Here is a 27210-nt window from a genome sequence, read left to right on the forward strand (position 1 = left end):
AAGAGCTAGAGCTGAGCAAAAACGTAGATGGGATTTGGGAAGGGGAGGAGGCAATAGGGAACATGCTTGGGAACACCACATACTGCAGGAGAGAATCGTCAAGGACATGAGAAGTTAAGATGGTAAAAAGAAGCATGGAAATAGAAAAACTTTGCTGGTGGGGAACATTGCTCTTTATGAGTTCCACAACTCACAGAAAAACTTACCAAAATGTGTCTTGATTCTAAATACCAGTGAGAGATTATTTTTGACATCAACCATTGAACTCATGCACAGTAAAAAGTAGGCAGGAAGTCTACAGCTCATCCTTTTAATGTTTGTGAATGTAGGTACAGGACATAGCACCACATCAGCTAAGTGCTAGGTTACTATTTTCCATTAGTAACAAAAGTGTATTACTGTTCACATAAACAGCCAAATAAATATAGCTGAAAGCAAGGTCCTGCAAAGTGACAGCACATTAACATACCAAGAACAAAAATGGAGATATGGTTACTAAATGTCAACCCTCCCTGCATGGAAATGTCTTCAGAAAAAAAAAAAAAAACCCAAAAAAAAAAACCACCACACTAATTTTTCAAGCTTTTTTTCTCCACAATGGATATAAGAAAATCATCAACAAATGGGGAAAAAAAAAAAAAAAAAAAAAGCAGTTCCCTTGTTTAAATAGATTCTGAATAACCTGTAAAAGCACTGCTTAGGCAGCCTAAAGAATGCTTCAGCTATGTGCAAAACATGGGACAGGTGGAAAATGTTATGTGTGCTCCTCTATCCCTGCAACAATGCCAACTCTCCTGAGCAGTCACTGGTGATAACTGGCAAAAATTCTGCTAATGGACTGTTTTTGACAGTGTCAAAGCAAGGATAAGTCTGGCCTGCTAATGTTAGAACTGGGAGTGATGCCAGGACTTCGAGGAGCTGGCCACGGGCTCAGGCTACATTACATAACCTCCTAATTGGCAATGGACATGCAGGTGCAGGTATTTCCATGGACTGTGCTAGTGCCAAAACCTGCTGGCTTTGTTCTGAACTCTTTGCACACATAAGAAAGCTTGGCTGGCCTATCAGGGTGTATTGTTTACTGTTACTTTCCCCTCATGCTCGAACTTTTCTGAAAATACTTTTTCTCGGAAAGATGCTGAAGCGTTGACAATTTCTATCACTGTATGCAATATTCACATATTGATCAGAAATGGCTCAATTAATTATAAATGTACTTTTGAAATACACAGCAACAATGCCATGTTCTCAGAACCATGGTGGTGTTCTCACCATCAGCCCCCCATTTATTCTGTAGGGTCAAAAATAAGGCTGTGATTCTCCAACATTTCCATGAGTAAAAGGTACATGCATGCTTACCATACACCAAACTATAACAAAGCAATGTTATGTAAGCATTCTTTCAGCAGCACTGCTACCTTTTACAGGCAGGCACTGATTTGCTCATTCCCATTCCCTGTATTCCCTCGGGGTGTTTCACCACAGCTGTTTGTGGCTACACAGAGCCAGATAGGGAAACAGACCAGGTTAGTTACCTGACTACAAGAAAGGCAGGGAAGAGAGACAGAGGCTATTTTCAGTTTCTCAAACTGGGCCACCACACAGCTGCACAAACAGCTACACAGTACAACTGAGCTGATGCACAGGGACTGAAACGAATGGCTGTGCAAGAGAATTACTTAAGTGGCACTCACAGCAAAAGCAGCACTTATCCCACTATGGCTTCAGGCAAAGTGGCATGGTATGGGCCAATGGTTTCAAAGGATATGACATCCTGCTCCTATGATTTGTGGGTCTCTCAGGCAGCCTGGAAATCACAACCTAGACATCCAAAACTAACAGACTCTTGCTTCAGAGTAGGGCAAACAGTTTACATTAGCTTTAACCTGCTCTTACTAAAACTGTAACCACTGCTTTTACCAAATTTTGGCTGCTTTGCCAATTAACAGTAAGTAAGCAGATCTGCAAACTGCAAAGAGGTCAGTTTCCCACCATACTTTAATTGACGATATTAAGGAGTAAAAAAGAGCATCACTAACACATACATTACCACTGCAAACTGAAACATTGTGTAGAGTTACTCCAGTTAGCTTCAAATGTGCTACATCAGCAGCTGTATAATGTGGCAGACTCCACATGGACTAATTAATTTGTTGTCTTGTTCCAGTAAGCTCTTTTTTAATGTTAATCCGATGTGATTCTACATTATGCTACAACCTTCAGACAATGTAGACTACTTCTTCCCATCCTATCCCTTATCAATTACAAAAAACCAGTCAACTTGACCTCATCTGAGGGAAACTGCAAAGGATTCTACCTACTTGTAAAGAACAAAACTTCTTTGTAGGTCTATCAGTGAATCCATAAAAGATAATGCTTACACATACCTATGCATTCCCATACAGACTGTGACTAATAATCTACAATCTTGTCTTAGAAGCAACTATAGACTAGAATAAAAAAACAAACCATGAACTACTAGGAAAAGACTTAGAGGTAGATACATGCACTGAAAATGCAGATTTAATAGAGGCATCCACGTGGACACAATCTACCTACCTTTCTGGAACAGTTAAGAATTGAGGGTGTATTATGACTTACTTTAGAAAATTTTCTCTGCAATTGAAAGCCTGAACTGAGAATAAATAACACATGCTATCTGTGGGTTTTATTCTCAATCACTTCCTTAAAAGAAGACAACTTTAATTTCATTTTCAATATGGCTCTAAATAAAAGTTTCTGTATTTCAATTCTAATCTTCTTTGAGTACTAAAACCACTGTAACACAAATGCTAACCTGCCTAGTACCCTGCCATCTTGCAGCAACAATTGGTTAATTAGGAATTTTGGTCTGGATGTTTCTGAAAACATCAATGAATATCCTGCTGTTTAGATGAATAAGTAAAACCCAACCAGTTATAATTATCTACAAAATTTGGAGGCAAGTACACCAAAAAATGAAAAATGACAGATGTGCATGATTACTGCTGAGATTTTTGTTATTCTCTCCAAATTGCTATGCAAACTCTGATTCAAGTTTTTCCTATTATGGCACAACTTCAACCTCTGGCTACTGAGGGAAGTCATGTACTAAATCAACTTTTTGTGCCTTTCTAAGCAAATAGTTGAGATATTAGGTTTGATGGCGGTGCACTTTCATCAATAAAATGTAAAGTGATTACCATGGAGAAATCAACACATTCAAAAGAATAAAAGTTCAGTACACTTTTAATTTTCAACTCACTGGCTGAAAGACACTGTAAAGATAACACTTAACTAATGGAAGTCTAAAGAACATGAATTGGTCCAAGGATGTGAATAAAGAACTCTCTGTCTTCAAGGAGATGAATGCAAGCACAGATATAAGTACCTGCTACCAATCTGTTTATATCCCTGGATAAGGAAATTGTATTTTCTAGCACTTGGATGAAAGAACTAATAATTGCTGGCATGGCTACTTGCATTGTGTTACTACCGTAGCTGTATTGACTGTTCTGAAAACTGCAGACTGAAAATCAACAGAAGGTAAAACTTTAACAGTGCATTCTTGTTCTGTAAAGTGTCTTACAACTCACTACTTTCATCCAGAGCCACACTATCAAAGCAAATTAGGTTTTATATACTCTCCGACTTTAAAAAATTCCTAAAGATTATTGTTTTGCTCAATTTTTTGATCATTAACAACTTTCACAACTTCCATTTAGCAAGGAATAAAAGCTCCAATTTTTTAAATATCAGTTTAAAAGCACTGAAATGGAACAGCATACAGAAAAAGCCCCACAATTTCACTTATTTCACATTTTCTCTTATTTCTATAATAATTACATTTCAGCTGCTCAGAGATTTTATCCTAAATGCATTTTCTATCCTAAACGCTGATAGTCACTGAAGCAATGAATTCAAGATTTCATATTCAAAATTGAAAGTATACTTGAATGAATGGTGTAACTATTTATCCTTACCTCTTCCAGATTCCAACAAGATAGAATAAATATGCTGACGAGCAGGGCGGTAGATAAGTGCCTGCCCAGGAATCTCTGTATCGTAGTCATCTTCCAAGGAGTTGCTGCACTCAATCTCTCCATGACTCAGGATATTGAAGATACAATAATTTCAGATTGGACATGCTGTTTCTTTAGCCAACTGTTCAAAGAAGGAAGAAGGCATTATCTCCAAAATTAAGAAGAATCAAAAGTAACAAAATAATTCCTGTTTGAGGAAATAGATATTTCTTTATCACTAGAAATGGAGGGAATAGCCAGAGAGGGAACAAGTGCTTTTCCAAATACACCAGTATAGTATATGTTCAGACATCCATCTTTTGTGGAGAGGAATCCCCAGGAAAACCATCATTGCCTTTCTTAGACCCTCCTTTAATTCTTAAAACTTGGGAGCTTGAATAACTGATTTCTAGAAAGTAATAATTCTTAAAATTAATTCTGAATTCCAGCATAGCTGCCCCCTTTCAGTCAATGTAACTCTTCTCTTTGAACAGTAAGAGAAGGCATGAAAAAATGCAAACTTTTAATTTTATTGCAAGATGAATTATATAGGACAGCCGTATTTCTTTCCCAACCTGACTTGGTGTAGTTTCACATTCTGGTAAAATTAGAATACTTAACTTCACCACACTTTTACTTTGCAATAGCTCTCCACTGTGAAAAGAAATGCCATTTACTCTAGTGAGGAAAACCAGGTCTGCAGGCATGTTGCTGAAGAGCAGAATTAACAGCATCACGCAGAGCTGCACATTAACCACGCACTGGATACAGATACGTCTGGCTACAGCAGCTGGCTACAAGCAGCCTCAGCACCAGCAGGGTCTGCTGGTCTGGAACAGCCTAGGTGAGAAAGCAACAAAGATGCTCTCAGGCAGCACAGAATTCCAACCAGTAACACTGGCAATCTGGACTGGGTCAAGTGAACGGCCAGACAGACTTTCTACTTCACAACCCCAGACCAAAACTCTGGGGGTGTTCAAACAGCTGAGGGGAGTGAATACTTTCATGGGGTGCCACAGATAAATTCTCCAGGACCCGTGCCATATGGTGAGCAGGCACTGTTGTTTCTCTGCTCTGCATTCCCTGCATGTGCTGTGCTATCTGTACTGTATCAGCCACCACAGATGCTTTCACCAGGAGTTACTGGACCACTAGCCAGAAAAAAATTTCACCATTTCTGCAGAACTTCAGAATCTGCAATGCCTGACAACTCAGCAGGTCAAAGCTGCAGTCATTCACTAGGTCACTGATCAAAATTAATCTTACTGAAATGTCATACTTGCTGTGTACAGTGCCAGTCAACAGAGCACTTACACATAAATTAAAGGTTCCCTGCAAGAAATGCTTCAGTACTCCTAATATGTGTAAACAATGTAATCCCACAAGTATAGTTTTGTATAAAATAAAAAACAGAGCATCAAGTATTCTAAGCATGATTTTAATGAAGCACTGAACTATTTCACAGAAGCCAGCCACAGATATGAGATCACCCATAACGCTAGTTTACTGTAATTTGCCAATAATCTACACATCCTTATGTACTGAAAATACTACAAGCTGATTTCAAAAGTATTGCTGTATTCAATGTCTGTATCTTGAAAAATATTTCTGATTAATACCTACAATCAGCTAGAAAGTTATGCTCTTCTGAGAGAAACAGCAACATGAGGCTATGCCCTCGTGGTTGAATTGAGCTTTGTGTGCCATTTATGTGCAGTTCAACAATGTGCAAGGTAAGCAGAACTAGATATGGGTTTCAAAATCTGAAGCAAAGCACACACATTACACATACAAATATTTGAATACTTGTAACAAAAACAAAAGAGAAGTTAACACGTCTAACATTTTGGCTGTAATTTCCTTGGCCCAGTGACTGGCTTCATGTAGGATTCATGCAGTAACAACGAGGCATTCTACAATAGAATTTCTAAACATTATTATTTTATTAGAGCAGTAGCTCAGCATAGCGCTTCAGAACTTCAGCCCTTCAAATTAAAGACCAAGAAATAATGATCACTTGTCATAAAGACCACATGGTATATTCTCTTAAGGAATAAAGATATTGCCACTATTGTCCTGGCTATATTCCAACCTAGATAATTGTGTTCTGGCTATTTTTTCCTTGCACTTCAAGCAGAAAGAGTCACCAAGAACACCTTATTATGATGTATGGCTGCTAATTTTTAAAAATATTTTCTATTTAATCACAGCAGTCAAAAGTGATATGTATGTATCTATGTGTGATTAATTTAAAAGCCCAGATAAATCCACAGTTTAGCTGAAATGAGCATTGCATAAGCTACAATGTAGTTATAAAATGCTTTATAGTCTTTTTAGAAAGGAAAATGTAAATTATATTACTACTTTAGAGTAATATGAAGAAACAGAAATAGTTTTAAAGAAAATGCTCAAGATAAGCAAGAGAAAGAAAAAAAAGTTCTGTGTTTGAAGTCTATAAGGACCTAATAAAATGGGGAGCAACAGATGGCTAATATAGGGTCTAAAATACACTTCCTTATATAGATTTTTAAAAAAATCTCAATGTTATCTTAATTGCCACAAATTTACAGAATTGTGCTCCAGACTTACTACTATTCCATAAAATCTGATGCAAAGTAACGCATTTTCTGTTAGCCAGGCACATCACCCTAAGCTAATATATCTAGTTTCCCAGAGTGACTCAATCTGACATACCACATCTCACCCCAACACCTGTGCATCCCTGTCCGTGTGGGATGCCATAACTAAAACTTGCTACTACACTCCTGCCCTTTGGGAATTAATAAATCCATTGAAGTGCTTTTGGGTCATTCAGGGACAATGAAAATAAGGGCAATTTAACCTGAACCAAAACTGACAAAATACAGACTTAATGCATTTGACACTGTCCTGCACAACATCCTTGTCCCTGGAGAGGCATGGATTTCACAGATGGGCCTCTTAGCGGATGAGGAACTGGTTGGATGGTTGCAGCAAATGAGTTGTAGTCAATGGCTCAATGTGCAAGGGGAGGCCAGTGAGAACTGGTGTGCTCAGGGGTCGGTACTGGGAGAAGCACTGTGTAACATCTTTGCCAGGAACACGGACAGTGGGACTGAGTGCTCCCTCAGCAAGTCTGCTGATGACACCAGGCTGTGTGGTGCCATTGACACGCAGGAGGGAAAGGATCCATCCAGAGGAATCTGGACAGGTTTGAGAGGTGGGCCTGGGCAAATATCATCAATTTCAACAAGATTCTGCACTTGGGCCAGAGCAACCTTGACCACAAAGACAGGCTGGATGGAGAATGGATTGAGAACAGCACTAAGGAGGGCTTTAGGGTGTTGCTGAATAAGCAGCTTGACGAGCAATGTGCGCTCAAAGCCAACCAAACCCCGGGCTGCATCGAAAGCAGTGTGACCAGCAGGGCAAGGGAGGGGATTTTCCCTGTCTACTCCGCTCTGGTGAGACCCTACCTGGAGTGCTGTGTTCAGCTCTGATGCCCCCAGCACAGGAAGGACTTTGACCTGTTGGAGTCAGTCCAGAGGGCTGCAAAGATGATCAGAGGGCTGAAGCACCTCTGCTATGAGGCTGAGAGAGCTGGGGTTGTATAACTGGAGAAGAGAAGGCTCTAGAGACACCTTAGAGCAGCCTTCAAATACCTAGAGGGGGCTACAAAAGAGCTGGAGAGGGACTTTTCACAAAGGTGTGTAGTGACAGGATGAAGGGAAATAAATGGATTTAAACTGACAGAAAGCAGGTTTAGATGAGATATTAGGAAGAAGCTCTTTGCTGTGAAGTTAGTGAGGCACTGGCCCAGGTTGACAAGACAGAAGTTGGATCATACCTTTAAGTATTCAAGGCCAGGTTGGATGGGGCTCTGAGTAACCTGGTCTAGTGGAAGTCTCCTCGCTTAGGGCAAGGGTGGGGAACTAGGTGGTCTTTAAGGTCCCAACCCAAACCATTCTGTCACTTCACGACATGATTCTGTAGGAGTTTCCATGTCCCCACCATGAGCAATTTCAACTTCTGCATTCTTAGCCCAACTACCTTTGACACCTCCACTGTGAGGCGCAGCCAAGCAGATCACTGACCAGCTTATGGCTGACCTCTGGAGTCTCAAAGTAAAAACTAAGTCGATGCACAAATTACATAAACATGGGAAATCATATAACACATGGGAAGTACATTTCTGTGCCCAACTGCTGGCTTATACAGGGCTGCTCCCCATTATTTGACCTACTTGACACTTCAAAAAGAGAAAAAATAATTTTTATTAAACGTGCTACATCTGTGCTCATATTAATGCACGCAATAGTCCTAACTGGGGCTCCACTTAACAGACAAAAGATTTTTGCACAAGCAAATTTAAATCAATAGAACTGATGTACTCATTATTAACTTCCACTAACTAGTCATGGCAATAAAATGATACCTAAGCTTTAAAAAAAAAAGTTACCTGAAAGATTTCTTTATCTTGACAGAGAGTTGACTGTTGTTGAAGGGATAATATTTGACAATTTGTTATATTGGGAGGAATCCATGGAGACTGCTGCCCAGGCAAAAGGTAGGAGTTCACTCCTCTGCAAAGCAATGTCTTGTCTGATCCCAGAGGTAGAATCTCTTCCAAGTGTTTCAGGCTGCTGTACGAGCATGGAAGTTTTGAGATGTAATTTGCTACAGACAGCAGTATGTTTGCTCTTCTGTTGTAGCTGCTATTCCTGTGGGGACTGGTGGTTAAACATTTGTGCCAAAAGCCTTCCAACATGCTTTCTGGAACAATATCATTGCCAAGCAAGCATGCAAAGAGAGGAAGGTGTGTCAAACTAATACCCAGTACGCGGCAAAGGACTTCTCGAGAGTACATAACAGTGACCAGTCTGTCCAAACGGAGGTTCTCAATGGAAAAGTAGGGACATGTATTATAGATGAGGTAGTCACTATCTTGCCCCAGAATTCCTATACAGTTGTGCTGCAAACCATATGCAGCCACCTCAAAGTCTGCTTCTTGCAATGTGCAGACTGTTTTTTGACCAAGTGATTTCAGGGCATAACGTGTAAAAGTAGGCAGAGCTGAAGGAAGAACAAACATTTCCTTCCCTGGCTGTTTCCTGTGAGTCTTGATAAACTGAAACAATCTGGTTATTTCCTCAGTATTCTTCATCCTCCGTTTGATCCACTCATCTCTCTTTTTCTCTTCTACCACCCCGTCGAAGTAAAACACCAACTTGATACCAGCTGCCATAAAAGCATTGATAAAATCCTCTAAAATGGCAAGGTACTCCCGCCACTGGCCACCACACACCCAGGATTCTGGTGTGTACCAGCGTCTAACACAACTCATGGCATCTACCCACGATAACAGGTGGGGAATCAGGATGCTCAATGCGATGCTTTTCTGCCATTTCCCGCAGATCTACCGTTTGACATGCATCAGGGCAAACTCTTGCCACAAATCCCTGCAAGCCTCTAACACCCATGGCTGATCTCCGAAACTCACAGCAGTCTGAAAGAAGAAAAACAAAAACATTCTGAGATGCAATACTGAGAAACAATGAAATTCTACAATAATAATAAAAAAAAAGCTGCTTAGAAACGGAACTGTTATTTTTCTGCTTTTTCTGAGAGGTCATTGCTGTATATGGGCTTTTAAGAACTTGAAAGAGTTTATTTCCCCTCAGCAAACCGAACATAAGTATTCATTAGATTTCCCTTCCACTTCTGTTTTTTATATCAGTGAAAAATATAAATATCAAAAGATTCTCATAAATACGACCAAACAAAATTCACAGAATCATTGAATGAGTAAGGCTGGAAGGAACCACAAGGTCCGCCCTCCCTGCCCCAGCAGGGTAATCCTTGAGCACATGGTACAAAAATGTGTTTGGACAATTCGGGAGTATCTCCAGTGAAGGAGATTTCAGGTTAATAGCGTATAGAAAAGTACACAATACTAGAAAAACACGGATAGGTTTTTTTGTTGTTTTTTGTTGTTGTTGTTGTTTGTTTGTTTTTATTAAGAAATATACATGCACATGGTGTTCCAAAGGGAAAGAAAGGAAAGCGAGTTTCCAAAGTATTGTGAACAAACAGCTTTTTAGCATTCCTGAAACCTATCAGTTAAACCCAGAGTTCTGAATACCACCCTCTTTAATCACAGTTTGGTTTGAAAGGGGCCTTTCGGCACCTCACAGGATGCGGGGGCCGCTGCGCGCAGCCCCGGCAGGGCCGAGACCCCGCCCCGGGGTCCGTGCGGCTCCCGGGCCGGGCCGCGCCGCCCGCGCACACCGGGGCTGCGGCCGGCCCGGCCCGGCCCGGCCCGGCTCGGCTCGGCTCGGCCCGGCCCGGCCCGGCCCGGCCCGGCCCGGCCCCAGGGAGCCCCGGCCCCACCGCCCGGCCCCACCGCCCGGCACTGACCCGAGCGCCGCTTCCGCTTCCCCGCGGGGCGGGGCCGCGCCTGCGCCCTACGGCGGGCCGCGCCCGCGGGGCCGACCGCGCCCGTGGGGCCGCGGCTGCCCCGCCCGCGGGCTGCGGTCCCTGGCTTTGTGCGGCCACAATGGGGCCGGAGCGGCCTTTGTGCCCCCGAACAAACCCGGCCGGCACGGGGGACGGGGCGGGGGACATGAAAGCGTCTCGCTCCGGAATCGCTCCAACCCCCCCCCCCCCCCCCGAGTCGCTCTTGGGCGATTTATCTTCCCCCCCGGCAGCGCGACCTTGGGCACGGGTTCGTGGTGGTTTCGCTTTGTCGTGCCCGGCGATTGCCAGCCAAGGGGAGCTCCCGTTTTTCCCGGGCCGCACATCCCGGGATAACGCCCTGGGTGCGGGCCGGGAGCGAGACCCGCTCGCAGCCCGGCGGCAACAGGTGGGGACGTGAATAACTTCACATCTTTCCGGGAGGGGGGAGAGGGACACGGGGGAGCCCATGGGAAGATTAAATCAGATGTTATTGCCGGTGAAAAATTAAAGAGAGCGGTGCTCTGGGGAGTGCAGATTAATATATTTGGTGACTCCGGGTACACAAAGCCTCACCATTGTAGCGGTGTCTGAATGCCTGTGAATAGGATGGAGCATATGTGGCCTGTCACCGCAGGTGCCCACATCTGTTCGTCTCCGGGCAGATGCTCTCAGAAAAGGGGAGAGCATTTCCAAAAGCTCAGGCCCGCCCCATCCATACCCATCCTCTTTCTCATAATCACCTTCTGCAGAGGAGTTTTTGCCCCCACCTTCTCCCACCCCCTGCCTACCCTGAACGTGGAGAGATGCAGAAAGAAATAAAAACTGCACAAATTGGAAGTGGCTTGGAAAGCCCTGGAAGAAAACTGCTGCCCCCTCTCCTCCCCCAAAGTTTATTAGCAGCAAGTTTTGTGCTACAGGCAACATAGAATGCACAAGATGCACACACTCTGCAAAGGGGGGGAACACAAAAACCCTTCATGCACGAAATGCAGTGCAGTACAACAGCACTCTGTGCTGTCATGGCTTTGGAGAGCGACCTGTGCTGGAGTGGAAGTTTGCAGCTACTATTTAGAGTGCTGGCTTAAGATGAACAATTAATAATGCTGGGCAAAGGAGGGAGTTTTCCTACAAGAACTGGCAGAGGCAGCGAATATTGCTACTGAAGTTGGTAGCGGAAGGGTCTATTCCAGCCATCCAGCAAAATCTCATAGCTGCAATGCAGAACATTTTTTTGAGGAGTGCCATCACATTTTTCATCACCTGTACATGACCTGAGTCCTACTATTGCTCACCCTCCCTCCCTGTGACACTCCTGCCAAGACAAGCCAGGCCTCAGCACTTCATGGAGTTACACTGGGCTTGCTTGACACGGCAAATGGGGTGCTGGGGCACAGGATAAATATCAGGATCAAGGGATATTTCGTGTGGTAAGGCACTTTAGAAGGTTTTATAGTTCAAATGTGATCTGTGGCTTCTGGTGTAGTGAAGATCTTGAGTATCCTTAAATTTAAAGGTGGGCAAAGAAGCAAGGCCGAGGTGCTCCCAAGGGGGGCATGGACAGGAAGAGTATTTGAACCTGTGTGTCCCAGAGCCAGGGCCAGGAGAAGGAATGGGACCTGCCCAGCTCAGGGCACCCACGGGAAGTTTCGGGAAAAGTTATGTCCCAGACCGGGGGGAACCCGAGGGCTGACAGAGAGCAAGGCGAGGGGAAACTTTCTTTCCCAAACCCCCTTTTGTCTCGTTGTTCCGTAGGGGGGTCCCGTGGTTTCGCTCCCCCCGGAGGGAGGTCAGCATCCCTTCACCCTTCCGGCTTTGGGAGCAATGACAGCTCACGCACACGAGTGACCAATTTTATCCCTCTTAGTTTCCCACAAGCGAAATCCCGTCGGAAGCGAGCCAGGGAGCAAACCCAAACAAACAAGTAGCGCAGGGAAACGGGGCCGGGGCGGGGGGAGAGGGTATCTGGCTTTCTCCTCGTGTGCAATCAGTAAAACACATATAGGGGCCACTTCGGGATTTGCCCAGGGAAGGGTTGGAGAGCAGCTGGCTGCGGTAATCTCCTCGGGAGACAAAGGAATGCCCCGTCCCAGGATCACAGGTAAACACACAACTATTGTAATGAAAATGAGGGGCTAGGATAGGGCCGGAGCAGATGATTTGCGATTTCAAAAAGGGGGCTGGGGGGAAGGGAAGAGCCAGAGCTGCTTATCTATCATCTGGCCTCGCTGTGTGCCAGCTGAGCCACGCGACTGCCCTTTCTTATTCTAATCAGCACATGCCTTTGCAACTTTGGGCTAACCTACACGCTAAACTTCTTAATCCTCCTCCCCGCACACGGCAAGGGCGGCGGAGCGCCCCTCCGGCACCGCGGCCCCTCCGCGCCCGTCACGCACCCGCCTCGGATCGGGGCGCCCGGCGGCGGGGCCCGGGGCAGCGCCAGCAGCCCGGTCACGCCTCCGAGCCTGGGGCCAGCGGGGGAGCCAGAGCCCCGGCCCGGCGGCACCCTGCCTGCCCTCTCCCCGCTTCCCATCCCCTCCCGCCCGGCCCGGTCCGGCCCGGAGGAACAGGTGAAGGGGGCGTGCGGCGGAGGGGCGGCCACGCACACATACCTCCGTAGGGACTATAGACCTAATTAAAATATTATGCACACTCGGCTACACATAGCTCCACACGTACACGTCCCTCCGCCGACGCACCGTTCGCCATATGCCCGGAGCCCTCCGTCCCGGGAAAAATCAGGGTTGAACGCCAGCGATGGCAGCGCGTCGCCCTAATTAACACACGCACATATCCCACCCACCCCCCCTTTTTAAGTGACTTTTCCCATAATCTGGCTCGCTTAGAAATAAAAGCTTCGGCTGATAGGGAGCTCTCGGCCCCGCTGGTGCGCGGCGCTACCGTAAATACTCGCCGGAGCAGGAGGGGGGGGGGGGGGGGGCGGCGTTGCGGGAAGGGTATCAATTAGGGGCAGGGAGGGAAAGTACAATACCCACCAGCCCCAGCGAGCCGCTGGCAGGCGGGGCCGGGCCCGCCGCGTCCCGGCCGTGCGGGGTCACCGCGCCCTGGCGGGGCCCCGGGCTCCGCGCCCGCCCCCGGGGGTCCCGCCGCCGGCTCACCCGGCGGGGCGGGCGCGGCCGCGCAGGGCGTCGGGCGGGACGGGACGGAGCGGCCGTGCCCGGCAGCGGGGGCCGGTGACGGTGCGCGGGCACGGCGAACAGCGCGGGGCGGCGGGGGGCGGCGGGGGGCGGCGGGCGAGCGCGGTGCGGAGACACGCGGTTGGGAGCGAAAAGCGCCATTTGGTTGGGAGCAGATGGCTGGCTGGGGGGCTGATCGCGTCTAAAGGCGTGTCATCCCCCTTCAGCGAGAATCCCTAAGGGCTCCCCTTGTCTTCGAAATCAATGAAAATTAAAGTGCAGAGAATGGATGAATAGTTAGACCTCGAGTCCCTCCTTTGTTCGCCTCAGCTACTGGTGGGCAGGAGTTAAACTACAACAGCCTCCTATAGAAACACTTAAGTTAAACAGTCTCCCCGTTAGTCCAGCATCTGAAAGAGAGAGGGAGAGGGGGGAAAAAAGCAGAAAAAGGAGCTTTCTGCTTGATTTCCCCAATACAGAATCGCGTGGCATAAATTAAGCCAGAGAAGAATGAGCGCCGTGGGCAGGATCCTGCCGGCTCTCACGGCGCCTTTCAGTCACGCTCAGCAGCGGTAATCGAGAAATCTGTGCCACGTCAATTTAACAAATACCCAGTACCGAAGGGGGGTTGTTAAGGATTTGGGGGCAAGTTTTTTCGTGGGTTTTTTTTTTTTTTTTTTTTTTTTTTTTTTTTTTTTTTTTTTTTTTTTTTTTTTTTTTTTTTTTATCGCTAGGTTATAGCCCTTGCGCGTGTAACTTTTTATTTCCAGTTTTTTAAGCAAGGGGATGCTAATGGACCAACTTTCTATCTCTTGTAGATTAAAAGATCCGCGTTGATATATCACTTCTCGCCTCACCGACGGGCCACCACCCAAATTTCAAGACAGATATTGCCGCTCACCCCCGGCCCCCACCGCCCCCGCCCCACTCGCTTAGTAAACCTCATACGAAGCGATGTTTCTCCCCCCCTCCCTCTCTTTTCCCGGGGATAACGCCGCAGCAAAGTTTGCGAAGCAGCGACAAGCCACTTGAAAGGATGTTGACGCTAGGTGGCAAAAGTAATGTGCAGTGAAACCCGGCGCTGCTGCGGGAGGCGCCCCCCCGCTCCCCGCTGCTGAGGCTGGGCACGGCGGGGGCGGGCGGCCGAGGATCCGTGGATCCGCCGCCCGCTCCGCTCCGCTCCGCTCCCTCCTGGGCTGCCTTCTCTACGTCCTCGCACGCTGCCTGCGGGATCGCTGGCCCCCTCTCTGCCCAGAAACAACTCAGGGGAAAAAAAATCAAACCCAAACATTCCTGTACATTTTAAACTTTTGCTTATGCGTCGAGGGGCGGGGGGAGGGGAGAGGAAGAGCACCTGGATGTAGATGGCTCGTTCGACTCCAATTAGATGTAAAGGACACACAGGTTGAGTGGCAAAACGTTGCAAAGATCTGGATGCTTGTACCAAGGGTTGGGGTAGGTGGCCTGGGTTTGGGGTAGGTGCCACAAACCCCTGGTAAATGAATGTGGGCAGCTACAGTCCTGGAACAGTCAAGAAGAGCTGGGCTGAATGAACTCATTAGTGATTTTCTTTTAATTGGTATTACTCAATGCTTTTACTTTAAGAAGTCTTTAAGATTTTTTTTTTTCCTAGCGCATTGTAAGATAATTTGTGATCAAGACATCTGCTTCAATGGAAGTCACATTTTGCCATGCAAATGCACGTTTCAACCCAATAAAGTCTCCATAATAAGGCTTTTAGCACGGCATACCTACAGTGAGGTTATTGTAGCCAAATCCTCTCCTTTCGCACACAAGCCTAATCTGTGCTGAAATGATCTGTTACAATTAAAATGACATTTACAGAGACAGTTACACCTTGCATCCTAATGAATCCGCCTGCGCCTACCAAAGGTGTTTAAACAGAGGGCCTAAACAAAGTGGAAAACCCAGCTTCGAGTGACATGCCAGAGTCGCCCTCCAACTTTTATCCCCTGCTTCCATCCATCATTAAGAGCCTGCTCAAATGGTAATAGTCTCTATCCCTTTTTCACCGCACCAGTAAACTGCTTTCCATGTTTTAAAGATCAAAACAAAAGTTGTACTGTCTGATGGATACGTAAATAAAATAAAATAAATAAAGGTGACGACTGGTGTAAATTTGGGCTAGTTTATTTTGTGCGCGTGTGTATGTATGTGAGTGTGTGTGTGTGTTGCGGAGGGGGGAAGTGCTGGAAGGGATTTCTTTAAAAAATGTGCGGACATTGTTGTAGAGGCAGTAGCGTGCGCCGAGGGGAGCTCTTTCTCTCCCTCGCATTGTGCAGGGAGCAGGTGCTGTCTACATTACCATACAGCTGAGAGCACAAAGAGCTAACTGATTCAGCCCTCACACAATAACAAACGGCCTTAATGACAGCCACGCGAACGACACACACCAAACTCACTTTTTACTAAGCTGAAGGACGAAAAAAGGGAGAGGGAGAGAGAGAGACGGAGAGAGAGGCAGAGGTTGCTGGTGATGATGATAATAATCATAGAGGGGTGCGGGACCCGGGCGAAGCGAGTGGCTCTCTCCGGCAGCGGTGGTGGCGGGGACGGGACCCACGGAGCCTCACGAACGGGTCCCCTCCACGAGTCCCCGCCGCGAACCTGCCCGCGTCCTCCCTCGCCACCGGACCCCCGGGGATGCCCCGTGCCTCTGCCGGCGGGATGCGCGCCGTGAAGGGAAGAGCGAGCCCCGGGTCACTTCGTCCACCTTCGTTGTCCCCCTCCCCAATTACTCCGGTTATGCCAGGGTAAATGCAAGTGTGAATTTCATGGCATGTCATTCCCCTCGTTGTGGCTCGCTGGCTCCCACCTCCCTCGTCCCTTTAACGCCGGAGATGCCCCTTGGAGTAGTCACGATCACCGAGTCACTTTTTGGGGTCACGGCGGCTGCTCTGCACGTTCCAAGAGGCAATTACAGCCCGCCGTGCCCGGCGCTGCTCTCTGGCCGGAGCGTGTTGCACTGCCTCTCCCCGGTGCAGAGGGGGTGTTACCCTCTCCCGGGAGCAGAAGGGGGATTCTTGCGGTTACCAAATTTGCAGGAATGTAAATGAACACGTTTTGTGAGCGCGAAGGGGAGGGGGAGGAGGGTTGCACATTTTACAGCTCACTGACCATTTGGCGATCCATTGAGAGGAGGGTTTGGAAAAGTGGCTCCTTTGTGACAGCTCTAGCCAGATTGGGGGGCTGCTCATTTGCATCTCATTAAGCATGCAGTCGGCCGGCGGGATATAAGGGCGGCAGGCGCCCAAGGAGAGGCAGATCCTTAGCGCTTCACCCTCGGAGAGAGCCGCCGAGCCGCGGTACGGAGCGGAGCGGAGCAGGCACCCCCCCTCCCCCGTAGGAGCACACCCGGACACGCTCTGTTCGCTGCTGTTGAGACACGAGCTTATTTTTGTTGGCTGGGATTCCTCTAAAAACAAAAGTAAACCCACAACAAGGAAAGAGAGCTTCGCTTCCTCTGAGAGAGGAAAAAAAAAAAAAAAAAAGGGAAAAAAAAAAAAGAGAGAAAAGAAGAAAAAAGGGGATCAAGGCTCCGACGTGACCTGCCCGCTACCGCTGCTGTTTGACACCCACCAGCCCCGACGTGCGCAGGGCGAGCGCAGCCGCGCAGAGCCGCTCCCGAATCGCACCGCCCCGGGAATTATCGCCGCTGCCTCCGCCGCTGCCTCTGCAGGGATTTCCAGATCTCCAATTTTTAATCTTCCTTGGGAAGCCTTTTCTCTGCCTCCGTTGGGAATTAAGTTGCTTTTTATTTTATTATTTTTATTTTTTCTTCCTGGAGAAAAGGGGGAGCATCGTGGATTGCGAAAGAAAAAGAGTTTAACAGATAAATCTTAACTTTTCCCCCCCCCCCCCCCCCCGTCCTTTTTTCCTCTCTTTTTCTTTTGCCATCCGAAAGAGCTGTCAGTTGCCGACAGGCTACATCTAGAGGTATCGACTTAAGGGAAAAAAAAGTCAGAGACACTCCTGAAAGAAGGAGACCGTGACACTAACTCTTCCAGCTCTGCTGGGACGAGCGGCTTTGGCCGCTGTGTTTTTTTCCCTTTACCCTGAGAGACACTTTCCCCTTTTCCCTCTGACGAGAAGATAAGAGGGAGGAAAGCGAGGGCACCAGAGCTGCACCTCCAAAATGGGAGGTCGGTTCCTGCTGACGCTCGCCGTCCTCTCGGTGCTGCTGAGCCGCTGCCAGGTAAGTGCCCGCGGGGTGGGGGACAGGAATGCCTGCACCAGGGTGTCCCTGTGCCGAGGAGTCCCGCGGGGGATGCCAGGGACTGTCGCTGCCTGTTGCAGCCGTGAGGAGCGGGGAGGGGTGCCAGTGCCGCCGGGGCCGGGCTGGGGAGCGGGCAGCTCGGTGGCTGACAGCCGCTGTCCCCGCCCCGCAGGTCGGCTCCTCCGGGGTCTTCGAGCTGAAGCTGCAGGAGTTTGTCAATAAGAAGGGGCTGCTCAGCAACCGCAACTGCTGCCGCGGGGGCGGCCCCGGCGCCGGCGGGCTCCAGCAGTGCGACTGCAAGACCTTCTTCCGCGTCTGCCTCAAGCACTACCAGGCCAGCGTGTCCCCCGAGCCGCCCTGCACCTACGGCAGCGCCATCACCCCCGTCCTCGGCGCCAACTCCTTCAGCGTCCCCGACGGCGCGGGCGGCGCCGACCCCGCCTTCAGCAATCCCATCCGCTTCCCCTTCGGCTTCACCTGGCCCGTAAGTGGGGGGCGATGCTGGAAGGGGCGGCACATACCCATCCCGACCCACCCCGTGCCATTCCAAGGGGCCACCAATCCCCTTGAAGTGTCAAGATGGGAGGGGGACAACGACTGATAATTCCTGGGGACTGGTGGCGCTACCCCTTGGACCTACCTGCTCTCATGCTCTCCTGGTGGGTTGTCTCTGCTTCTTCTTTCCACAGGGCACCTTCTCGCTCATCATTGAAGCTCTGCATACGGACTCACCTGATGACCTCACCACTGGTAAGTGTCCTGAAACATGCTTTTCCTCTTAATAATCCCAGCCCTGCAGCCCTATTTTGTCCCTTTCTCTGCACTGTGTAGCACACTCTCCTCAGCAGTAGACCTGTGGCAAGAGAGGCCAACCTGTTGGCATGCAGCCATGGCATCCTGCCTCTGCACTTCCCCTCCCACCAGAGACCCCCCCTATGCCCTGCCTGCTTTGGGGTCTCTAACCACTCTTCTCTCCCCTTTCCCACAGAAAACCCTGAGCGCCTCATCAGCCGCCTGGCCACCCAGAGACACTTGGCAGTGGGTGAGGAGTGGTCCCAGGACCTGCACAGCAGCGGCCGCACTGACCTCAAGTACTCCTATCGCTTTGTGTGCGATGAGCACTACTATGGAGAGGGCTGCTCTGTATTCTGCCGCCCCCGGGACGATGCCTTCGGTCACTTCACCTGTGGAGAGCGTGGCGAGAAAGTCTGTAACCCGGGCTGGAAAGGCCAGTACTGCACGGAGCGTGAGTATCCACCTCCTTGTCTCCTCGGGTGCCCCTCGCAGCAGTGTCTCCTGAGCTCTTGACGTTGGCAGAGGGCTGTTTCTCTGACATCAGGCCCCATGGGGAAGGGAGAGCCAAGCAATAGTGGGTCTGGTTCTGTGCCCAAGCCTTACCAGTGTGAGGGATGGGAGATCCTCAGTGTTGCTACAGAAAGTTAATGCAGACAGCCCCCTCTCAAGCCAACAAAATGTCAATGCCAACACTACACTCCTGCTCATTTACTGTAGACCATTTAATCTGGCAGCAAAATGTTCAGCAGTTGCTTGAGGATTTATTAAAATATATCAGGACTACTTTTTACACCCATCCACCCTCCAACCACACAACTTTGGTATCATCACCTACAAGGTACATAGCTTCAGGAGAGGGAGCTAGGCTTTGGCAACATCCATGTGCCTTATGAGTAGGCTTGCTATGGTCTGAAGCTCTGCAACCTTGTATTAAGAAAAATATCGGGAAGTCCAATACATTCGCTATGGCTCCTAGACTGTACATTTCTCATTTGGGACACTCATATGCTGCCACTAACAGAAATTGCTGCACATGGGGCCACAGGAATGTTCAACATCTTCCTCAGCTCTCTTCTGTGCCATTGCCGTGATAATTGATACTAAAAAAGTAGTGAGGGACATGAAACATACCCCAGAGCTTGAAGTTTTTGAGGAATGTGGTGTGTTGATACAGCAGGAAAAGCTGGGACAGTAAGCAGATCACAGACAGGATAGTCCAGGATGTCAGATACTTTCCGGTTGTATGAGATTCCGCCCTTTGTAGATCCATAGTGGTGTACACCCAAACGTGCACACAGAGCCCCTGCTGCAGCGTGTGATGGCATTCTCTGTTTGTGTGTATACATGGATCTGAGATGTGCTGGCAGATGACATACTGGGCCAGTGCTCCTCTGCAGTCATCAAAGGGCCAGGCAGGCAGGAAGAAAACAGTTCCAGGCTGTAAAGCAGCCTCTCAGCTTTCTTGTGTTTTTGTTTCTCTTTAAACCCACCTACACTGTGGTCTCAGCTGAGCTGCTATCAAACCATTCCTGATTGATTATTCACCGCTGTTAGTGACTGCTAGGATGCTTTTAGCAGCTCATGGTACGATGTTGCACAATAAACAGCAGGCAAAGGGGCTCGCCTTTGATAGTGCTGTAAATAAGAGCTACAACCTTTCCTATGATCAAAAGTGCCTAGCCCAGTTGTGTCAAGGGGTGGGGGAAAAGGAAGCATTTTGATAATGAGCTCTTTTGGGGCTGTCAGCACTTTTGAATGCCTGCACATCTCTGCTATTCCCACAGCGAAGCAGAAGGCTATCCATCTTTCTTGACTCATTACGTGCGTTCTTTGCTGTGTTTTCCCTCTCAGAAAAAAAAAAAAAACCAGCTTATAACACTGACACAAACCTACTAGGCAGGGGAGATGTGTTTATGTGTGCATGCAAAAGGAATGTTTTGCCGTTAGTGAGTGGAGCTGCCAGTTGCAGATTGCTTCCCGTTGCCTTGCCCCCAGCTCCATTCTTTCCAACTTGGAGGCGATCTGATTATCAGCACTGATTCTTTTTTTCTTTTTCTTCCCCCCTCCTTCCCCTCTCATGCCATTGTCTCCGGCCGGCTTTGTTGAATTAAAACTTTGCAGTGCCTGCTTAATGAGTTCCATAACCAGGCGAAGTAATGAGCAGAAGTCCCTTTTTTCCCTTCTCTCATCCTCCCTCCCGCTGGCCCGCTTACCTCTTTTACCAGGGCTGCACCCACCCGCCCGCCCCTTTTCGGAGCAGGGCGGAGGGGGGAAAGAGGGAGGAAGAACTTTAGACTTATTTATTTGAATAAGAAAAAAAAAAAAAAGTTTTTTTGCAGCGAAATCACGCGCGTGCCATAGATTAGCCGTGGGCAGGGATAGGCTGCCCGGTCGCCGGCCGCCGGCCCCATTGGCTCCGGGGCCGGGGTATTGTTGCAGTGGGGCAGCTGCTGGGAGAGAATAGACAATAGAGCAGCTGTCTTGCACTGGCACCCTGCACACCAGCTGTCCACTCTTATCTGCACACACACTTTCGGAGGATATTAAGAGGTGGAGCTGTGTGCATAGAATTGGAAAAAAGGACTTCTGACCCTCACTGGGAAGGGAAAGGGGGGAGGGGGGGGGTGAGGGGCTGTGGGGAAGGGAGCAATTGTGAGCCCTCTTTTGTTTGTGTGCAACTGTATTAAGAAGAATGCTCATCCCTGGTGATAAGTAAAGTGCCCAGTTATGGGGCAAGATCAATACTCCTGCAGACTGCAGAGATTAATTCAGCTGTGCTTAACTGCCCCAGCCTAGTAAAAGGGACTCACTGCCCACTCACAAGGTGCTCTCAGAGTTGTTTTGGCACCAGTGCTGATGTCTTTCCCTGCTTGGTTTGTTTACAGCGATTTGTTTGCCTGGATGTGACGAGCAACACGGCTTTTGTGACAAGCCTGGGGAATGCAAGTAAGTTTTCCACTCCCTTCCTGCTTCCTTCTTTGTCTTTCAGCGTTGATGCTCTGGTGTTAAATAAGCCATTGGACATTTGTAGGGTTGGTTTAAAGGACTTTCTTCATATTAGATGGAAATTTGAGATATCTGGTTGATGCCAGATCCAAGTATTATTGCATAAGTCAAACAACAGTGCCATTAATATTATCCTAATGGGTTTACAGTGCTGTGTGTAAGGTTTGGCTCTTTTTTATTAGAGTAAACAAATTAACTATCTGGAACCATGAGTCTATCTAAGGAAGAGGAAGAAATAGCTAGGACGGATGAAAGCTGATGCTACAGTTGGACTTGGTGACTTTCTCACATGAAGGATCACCGAAGGCTTTTATGAAACTTGATCCCTGGCATCAGTGTGCTTGCAGCGTTTGTGATAGGGTTTTCAACTGTGAGAAGCCTAAATCTGATGAGACTTTGTTGTCATCTTTTTTTTTTCAGATGCAGGGTGGGCTGGCAGGGGCGATACTGTGATGAGTGCATCCGATACCCAGGCTGCCTCCATGGTACCTGTCAGCAGCCGTGGCAGTGCAACTGCCAGGAAGGCTGGGGTGGCCTTTTCTGCAACCAAGGTGAGTTCTCAGTCCTTGCCTGAGCATCTGTTTTAAAAAGCAGAAAGTAGGCAACTATTTTCAGCTCACCCACCCTCTGCTAGCCTTGCAAAGTAGCAGGCATCCTGGCTGCCCTCTTTAAAAACAAAAATAAAAAATATATATATATATCTTTTACAGACCTGAACTACTGCACCCACCACAAGCCCTGCAAGAATGGTGCCACTTGCACCAATACTGGTCAGGGGAGCTACACTTGTTCCTGCCGACCTGGGTATACAGGCTCGAACTGTGAGATTGAAATCAACGAATGTGATGCCAACCCTTGCAAGAATGGTGGAAGCTGCACTGTAAGTCTGAGTTGTTTGCGTCATCTGAAACTCCAAGGGAGGAGTTAATGTCAGTTTTACTAGTTTTCAAAATCCCTTTTTGGATTTCTGAGCAAGTTGAGACAAATGTTTTGATCGTTTCTTGTGTCTCCCCCCCAGGATCTTGAGAACAGCTATTCCTGTACCTGCCCCCCAGGGTTCTATGGGAAGAACTGTGAGCTGAGTGCCATGACTTGTGCTGACGGACCGTGCTTCAATGGTGGGCGCTGCACTGACAACCCTGACGGGGGCTACAGCTGCCGCTGCCCACTGGGCTACTCTGGGTTCAACTGTGAAAAGAAAATCGATTACTGCAGTTCCAGCCCTTGTGCTAATGGTAAGGCCAAACACAATACAGTAGTCTTCTGGAAGGAGACCGTAGACTTACTTTGGCTTCTGGTCTGGAGTTCATAATAAGGCACACCGATCAAGACACACTGATCAATTATGGAATCATAGAATGGTCTGGGTTGGAAGGGACCTTAAAGGTCATCTAGTTCCAAGCCCCTGCCATGGGCAAGGACATCTTTCACTAGACCAGGCTGTTAAAAGCCCCATCCAACCTGGCTTTGAACACTGCCAGGGATGGAACATTTTCCACTTCTCTGGGCAACTTGTTCCCTCACAGTAAAGAATTTTTTCTTAGTATCTTATCTAAACCTGCTCTCTTTCAGTTTAAAGCTCATTCAGTTTAAAGCCTTGTCCTATCATTACATCTTCTTATAAAAAAGTCCTTGTCATGTCAGTAGTTGACTTGGTGGAGGAGGATCTGTATTAAGAAAGCAATGGCGTGGCTTGGGCCACTGCTGCAGATTACCTTTTCTGATGGGTCAGCTATGGCCAAGAAACTTGGTCTGAAGCTTCATGCATGAAAATGTGGAAGATTATACTTTCAAATCCTTTGCAAAGAATCTTAGAGGTTTGTGGATGCAAATACTACACGAGTGCTAAATATTACTACTTGTGATCTGGTAACAGTAATTCTCCTGTTTCGATTAAACTAGTGAAGACTTTTTGTACTGTAGTCCTCCTTACTCATTGCCACTCAAACTCTGTAACATGAGATGTGGTGTTAACCTGACCTGGACTAGTGTTCTGGTTTGAGCTGAGTGAAATGTTCAAAAAGGAATAGGATTGAGAATGAAAAAGAATTCTGCTTAACAAAAATCTTCCTTAAAAAGATGTGCTTTTTATGTTGGATTAGACTTGTCAAAGGTTGAGCTAACCTCTCAAAAAGAAAGCATTCCTCAGCTGCTGGTTGTGCCTTTTGCCCCAAGAGCAGCGAGCGAGGAGCTGTTGTATCTGGCTTCCCACCACTCAGCTCATCTCCCTTCCTGTCCTGCAGGAGCCCAGTGTGTGGATCTGGGGAACTCCTATATCTGCCAGTGCCAGGCTGGCTTCACTGGGAGACACTGTGATGACAACGTGGACGACTGCGCCTCCTTCCCCTGTGTCAATGGAGGGACCTGCCAGGATGGCATCAATGACTATTCCTGCACCTGCCCGCCAGGATACAACGGGAAGAACTGCAGCACCCCGGTGAGCAGGTGCGAACACAACCCTTGCCACAACGGGGCCACCTGCCACGAAAGGAACAACCGCTATGTCTGCGAGTGTGCCCGCGGCTACGGCGGCCTCAACTGCCAGTTCCTGCTCCCTGAGCCGCCTCAGGGACCCGTCATCGTCGACTTCACTGAAAAGTACACGGAAGGCCAGAACTCCCAGTTCCCCTGGATCGCTGTCTGCGCTGGGATTATCCTGGTCCTCATGCTGCTGCTGGGGTGTGCGGCTGTGGTCGTTTGCGTCAGGCTCAGAGTGCAGAAGAGGCACCACCAGCCTGATGCCTGCAGGAGTGAGACTGAGACGATGAATAACCTGGCAAACTGCCAGCGCGAGAAGGACATTTCCATAAGTGTCATTGGTGCCACTCAGATTAAAAACACAAATAAGAAAGTAGACTTTCACAGCGATAACTCTGATAAAAATGGCTACAAAGTCAGATACCCATCAGTGGATTACAATTTGGTGCATGAACTAAAGAATGAGGACTCTGTTAAGGAGGAGCACAGCAAATGTGAAGCCAAGTGTGAAACGTATGATTCAGAGGCAGAGGAGAAAAGTGCAGTACAACTAAAGAGGTATCTCACATCTGAGGGCCGGGGGCAGCTTGGCTTTGAAGGGGGAGTGTATATCTCATAGGTAGCATTAAGCAACAGCCATCTGACTTGTTCTTTCTCTTTTTGCCTTCAATAGTGATACTTCTGAAAGAAAGCGACCAGATTCAGTATATTCCACTTCAAAGGACACAAAGTACCAGTCGGTGTATGTCATATCAGAAGAGAAAGACGAGTGCATCATAGCAACTGAGGTTAGTAGGGTTGGAATAGCAGAGAAAGTCTTGGTCCACAGCTCCCATCCAGTATGTGCCAGGGCAGGTAAACTCCTTTTCATAATGTCACAGTGGTTTGTATATGTTGAAATCCAGCCAGCTGGAGTTTGCGATGCTGTGGATGTTGTAAATACAAGCTCAGTGACTTGCTGCTGTGAATGTGGGTTTGACAAGTTTTGTAGACTAGGGTAAAATGGTAATGTGGTTGAGGTGTGCTGACCCACCCCTTGGTGAGCTTCATGCAGAGTCCTCACCCTCTGCAGCCTAACAGCTCTCTTCACATATTTCATTAACCTCTCCTGATCTCTGCTTGTGTTTTCTCTGTCCAGGTGTAAACCAGAGGTGATATGGCAAGGTGGTTGTCAAGAACAATTTCAGAGGAGACGTGCCCCGATGAATGCTGCTGAAAGAGGAATGGGAGATAGATTCCTTCACTGACTGCTGCTGAGAAACTAAATTCAGGCTTGAGCTGGTTCTCTACTGAAGTTAGCAAAGTGACTGCAAAATAAAGAAACAAGATGGACACCAGGCAAGGGTCTGTGTTCAAGGATTACTGTTGCACTGCCTTTTATGAATTTTATCATTGCACTATGGTCAGTTGCTTTTCTATATATATTTAAATGAATGGACTTAATTACTACATAAGAAGCATGCACTGCCTGAAGTGTATATTTTGGATTATTATGAGCCAGTCTTTTCTTGAATTAGAGACACAAACACTGCCTTTATTGTCTTTTTTGATACTAAAATGTGTTTTTACTAGGTGAGAAAAAGTGTGTTATTTTTTTGAATCTGTAAAAATATTTTCATGATAATTGTAAAGCTTGAGTATTTTGTGATGTTCATTTTTTTATAATTTAAATTTTTTGGTAAATATGTACAAAGGCACTTCGGGTCTATGTGACTATATTTTTTTGTATATAAATGTATTTATGGAATATTGTGCAAATGTTATTTGATTTTTTTTACCGTTTTGTTAATGAAGAAATTCATTTTTAAAATATTTTTCCAAAATAAATATTATTAATGATAACCAGAGTGCTATGCTTATTCCATATGTGATGATGAACCGACTGAACTTTGCAACAAGGCATTTGACAGGCCTCTGTGGATTCATGGGGGCATCGAGTAGGATTGAGACTTATTACAAGACTGGGGAACAACTGGAATACACAACATAACAATACTTCTTTCCCCTCTTAACCTTCTGACCTGTTGACCCCATTGTTGTGCTCAGTCTTACCCCAAAGGCAAACGGCAAAACCTTGAGTAATATTTTGCCCAGTCATGTTGGGCTGTGTGTTTATATAAACACATATGGAGTCACTTCCTGAGGAAGAGCGGGAGCTGAGTGCACTCCATTGCAATCCAGGCGTGGGGCTTGTCATGACTCAACTCCTAATTTTTTGCAAGCTCAAACACTTGCCTGGAGTCCGAGGGAGTTTGGGACATACCAGCAAGGGAGGGCCCCTAGCTCAGGTCCTTGGTGTGCTCCCATGGGCCGTGAGTTTCCCCAGACTTCCCTCTCCAGGAAATGGTAACAGTGAGCAGTGTGGACTGCTGGCCACAACTCCCCTGACTACAATACCTCTGAAGTACCAGTTAAGTCCTTAGTTTCTGGTCTGCCCCTGGCTCTTGCTGCCTTCTTAGTGGGACAGAGTGTGATTCCAACCCCTGGCTTGCCTCTAAATGCTCAGGCAATTTCCCCAATTCAGCTTGCTCTAATGAGCTTGTCTTCATGTTGTGCTGCATGTTAATCAGCAGAGGCTCTTCAGAAACAGGCAAAGGGTTCTTCCACTTCAGGAAAATAAGGAAAATCTAGGGAATAATCTCATTTTTACTCCATTAAAATTGAACCTCATCATTGTGGGCCACCTTCTGCAGCTTTGCAAAGATGGTGAAAATCCTCTGTCCCTGTTTACTTCACGGGAGGGGGGTGATATCCTAAATGCAAAGAGTGAGACAGCAGATATAATCAAGCAATTATTGCAGCCAGTGATCTTCATGTATTCCCCTTATTTTAGTGTGCGTAAGGACGTGAACCACTGGAACTCCACTCTTGTGTGAGGTCTGTGTAAAACTCACACTGACTGCAGAGGCTTGTCTGTTTACAAGCTTAGCTTTTTGCTCAATGAAACCTTAGACCAGGCATAGAGGCTCACCTCTCACAAAGTGTCCTGACATGGTTATCGTCCTCATCTATCCCATAGTGTCCTTTTAAGGAAGGTTTTCGTAAGGAGAGGGATGAGTGGTATTGAAAACCAGCCTGCCAGAGATGGTCTGAACAGCAGTTTCAATTTGAGCAGTGACATAAC

General features: G+C 47.5%; 2 protein-coding genes and 1 long non-coding RNA gene across 4 annotated transcripts in view; 2 read left to right on the plus strand and 1 right to left on the minus strand.

The window, feature by feature from the left end:
- FAM120B (family with sequence similarity 120 member B) overlaps positions 1-9856 on the minus strand; it is a 47368-nt gene extending 37512 nt beyond the window's left edge. Inside the window, 3 exon segments of the mRNA XM_066315764.1 lie at positions 3963-4143; positions 8440-9333; positions 9335-9856. Of these exon segments, the coding sequence (XP_066171861.1) occupies positions 3963-4143; positions 8440-9333; positions 9335-9673 (1414 nt within the window). The 5' untranslated portion in view covers positions 9674-9856.
- A 2543-nt stretch (positions 9857-12399) lies between these two features.
- LOC136359290 (uncharacterized) lies at positions 12400-14852 on the plus strand. Its single transcript, XR_010743245.1, has 2 exons — positions 12400-12534; positions 14389-14852. It is a non-coding gene; the product is annotated as an uncharacterized lncRNA (long non-coding RNA).
- A 1787-nt stretch (positions 14853-16639) lies between these two features.
- Positions 16640-26006, plus strand: DLL1 (delta like canonical Notch ligand 1). 2 transcript variants are annotated; one of them, XM_066315763.1, is made up of 11 exons: positions 16642-17786; positions 17980-18291; positions 18497-18557; positions 18796-19053; positions 21488-21548; positions 22029-22159; positions 22319-22488; positions 22627-22843; positions 23852-24644; positions 24760-24874; positions 25225-26006. In XM_066315763.1, the coding sequence occupies exons 1-11, from the start codon at positions 17727-17729 to the stop codon at positions 25228-25230; spliced, it is 2184 nt and encodes a 727-aa protein (XP_066171860.1). In that variant the 5' UTR covers positions 16642-17726; the 3' UTR covers positions 25231-26006. The 2 variants fall into 2 exon arrangements, with proteins under 2 accessions (XP_066171859.1, XP_066171860.1); XM_066315762.1 differs by having other exon boundaries at positions 16640-18291.
- The last annotated feature ends 1204 nt before the right edge of the window (positions 26007-27210 follow it).

This window comes from Sylvia atricapilla, chromosome 3 (genome assembly GCF_009819655.1).
Source record: "Sylvia atricapilla isolate bSylAtr1 chromosome 3, bSylAtr1.pri, whole genome shotgun sequence".
Lineage (NCBI taxonomy): Eukaryota > Metazoa > Chordata > Aves > Passeriformes > Sylviidae > Sylvia > Sylvia atricapilla.

What these genes read in the sequence shown, in the direction of transcription:
- DLL1 (XM_066315762.1), top strand. Translation starts at nt 17,815, where the DNA reads ATGCCTGCACCAGGGTGTCCCTGTGCCGAGGAGTCCCGCGGGGGATGC. An exon ending in AGAATGGTGGAAGCTGCACT is followed by an intron (nt 22,489 to 22,626) that starts GTAAGTCTGAGT and finishes TCTCCCCCCCAG; the next exon opens with GATCTTGAGAACAGCTATTC. An exon ending in AGTGCAGTACAACTAAAGAG is followed by an intron (nt 24,645 to 24,759) that starts GTATCTCACATC and finishes TGCCTTCAATAG; the next exon opens with TGATACTTCTGAAAGAAAGC.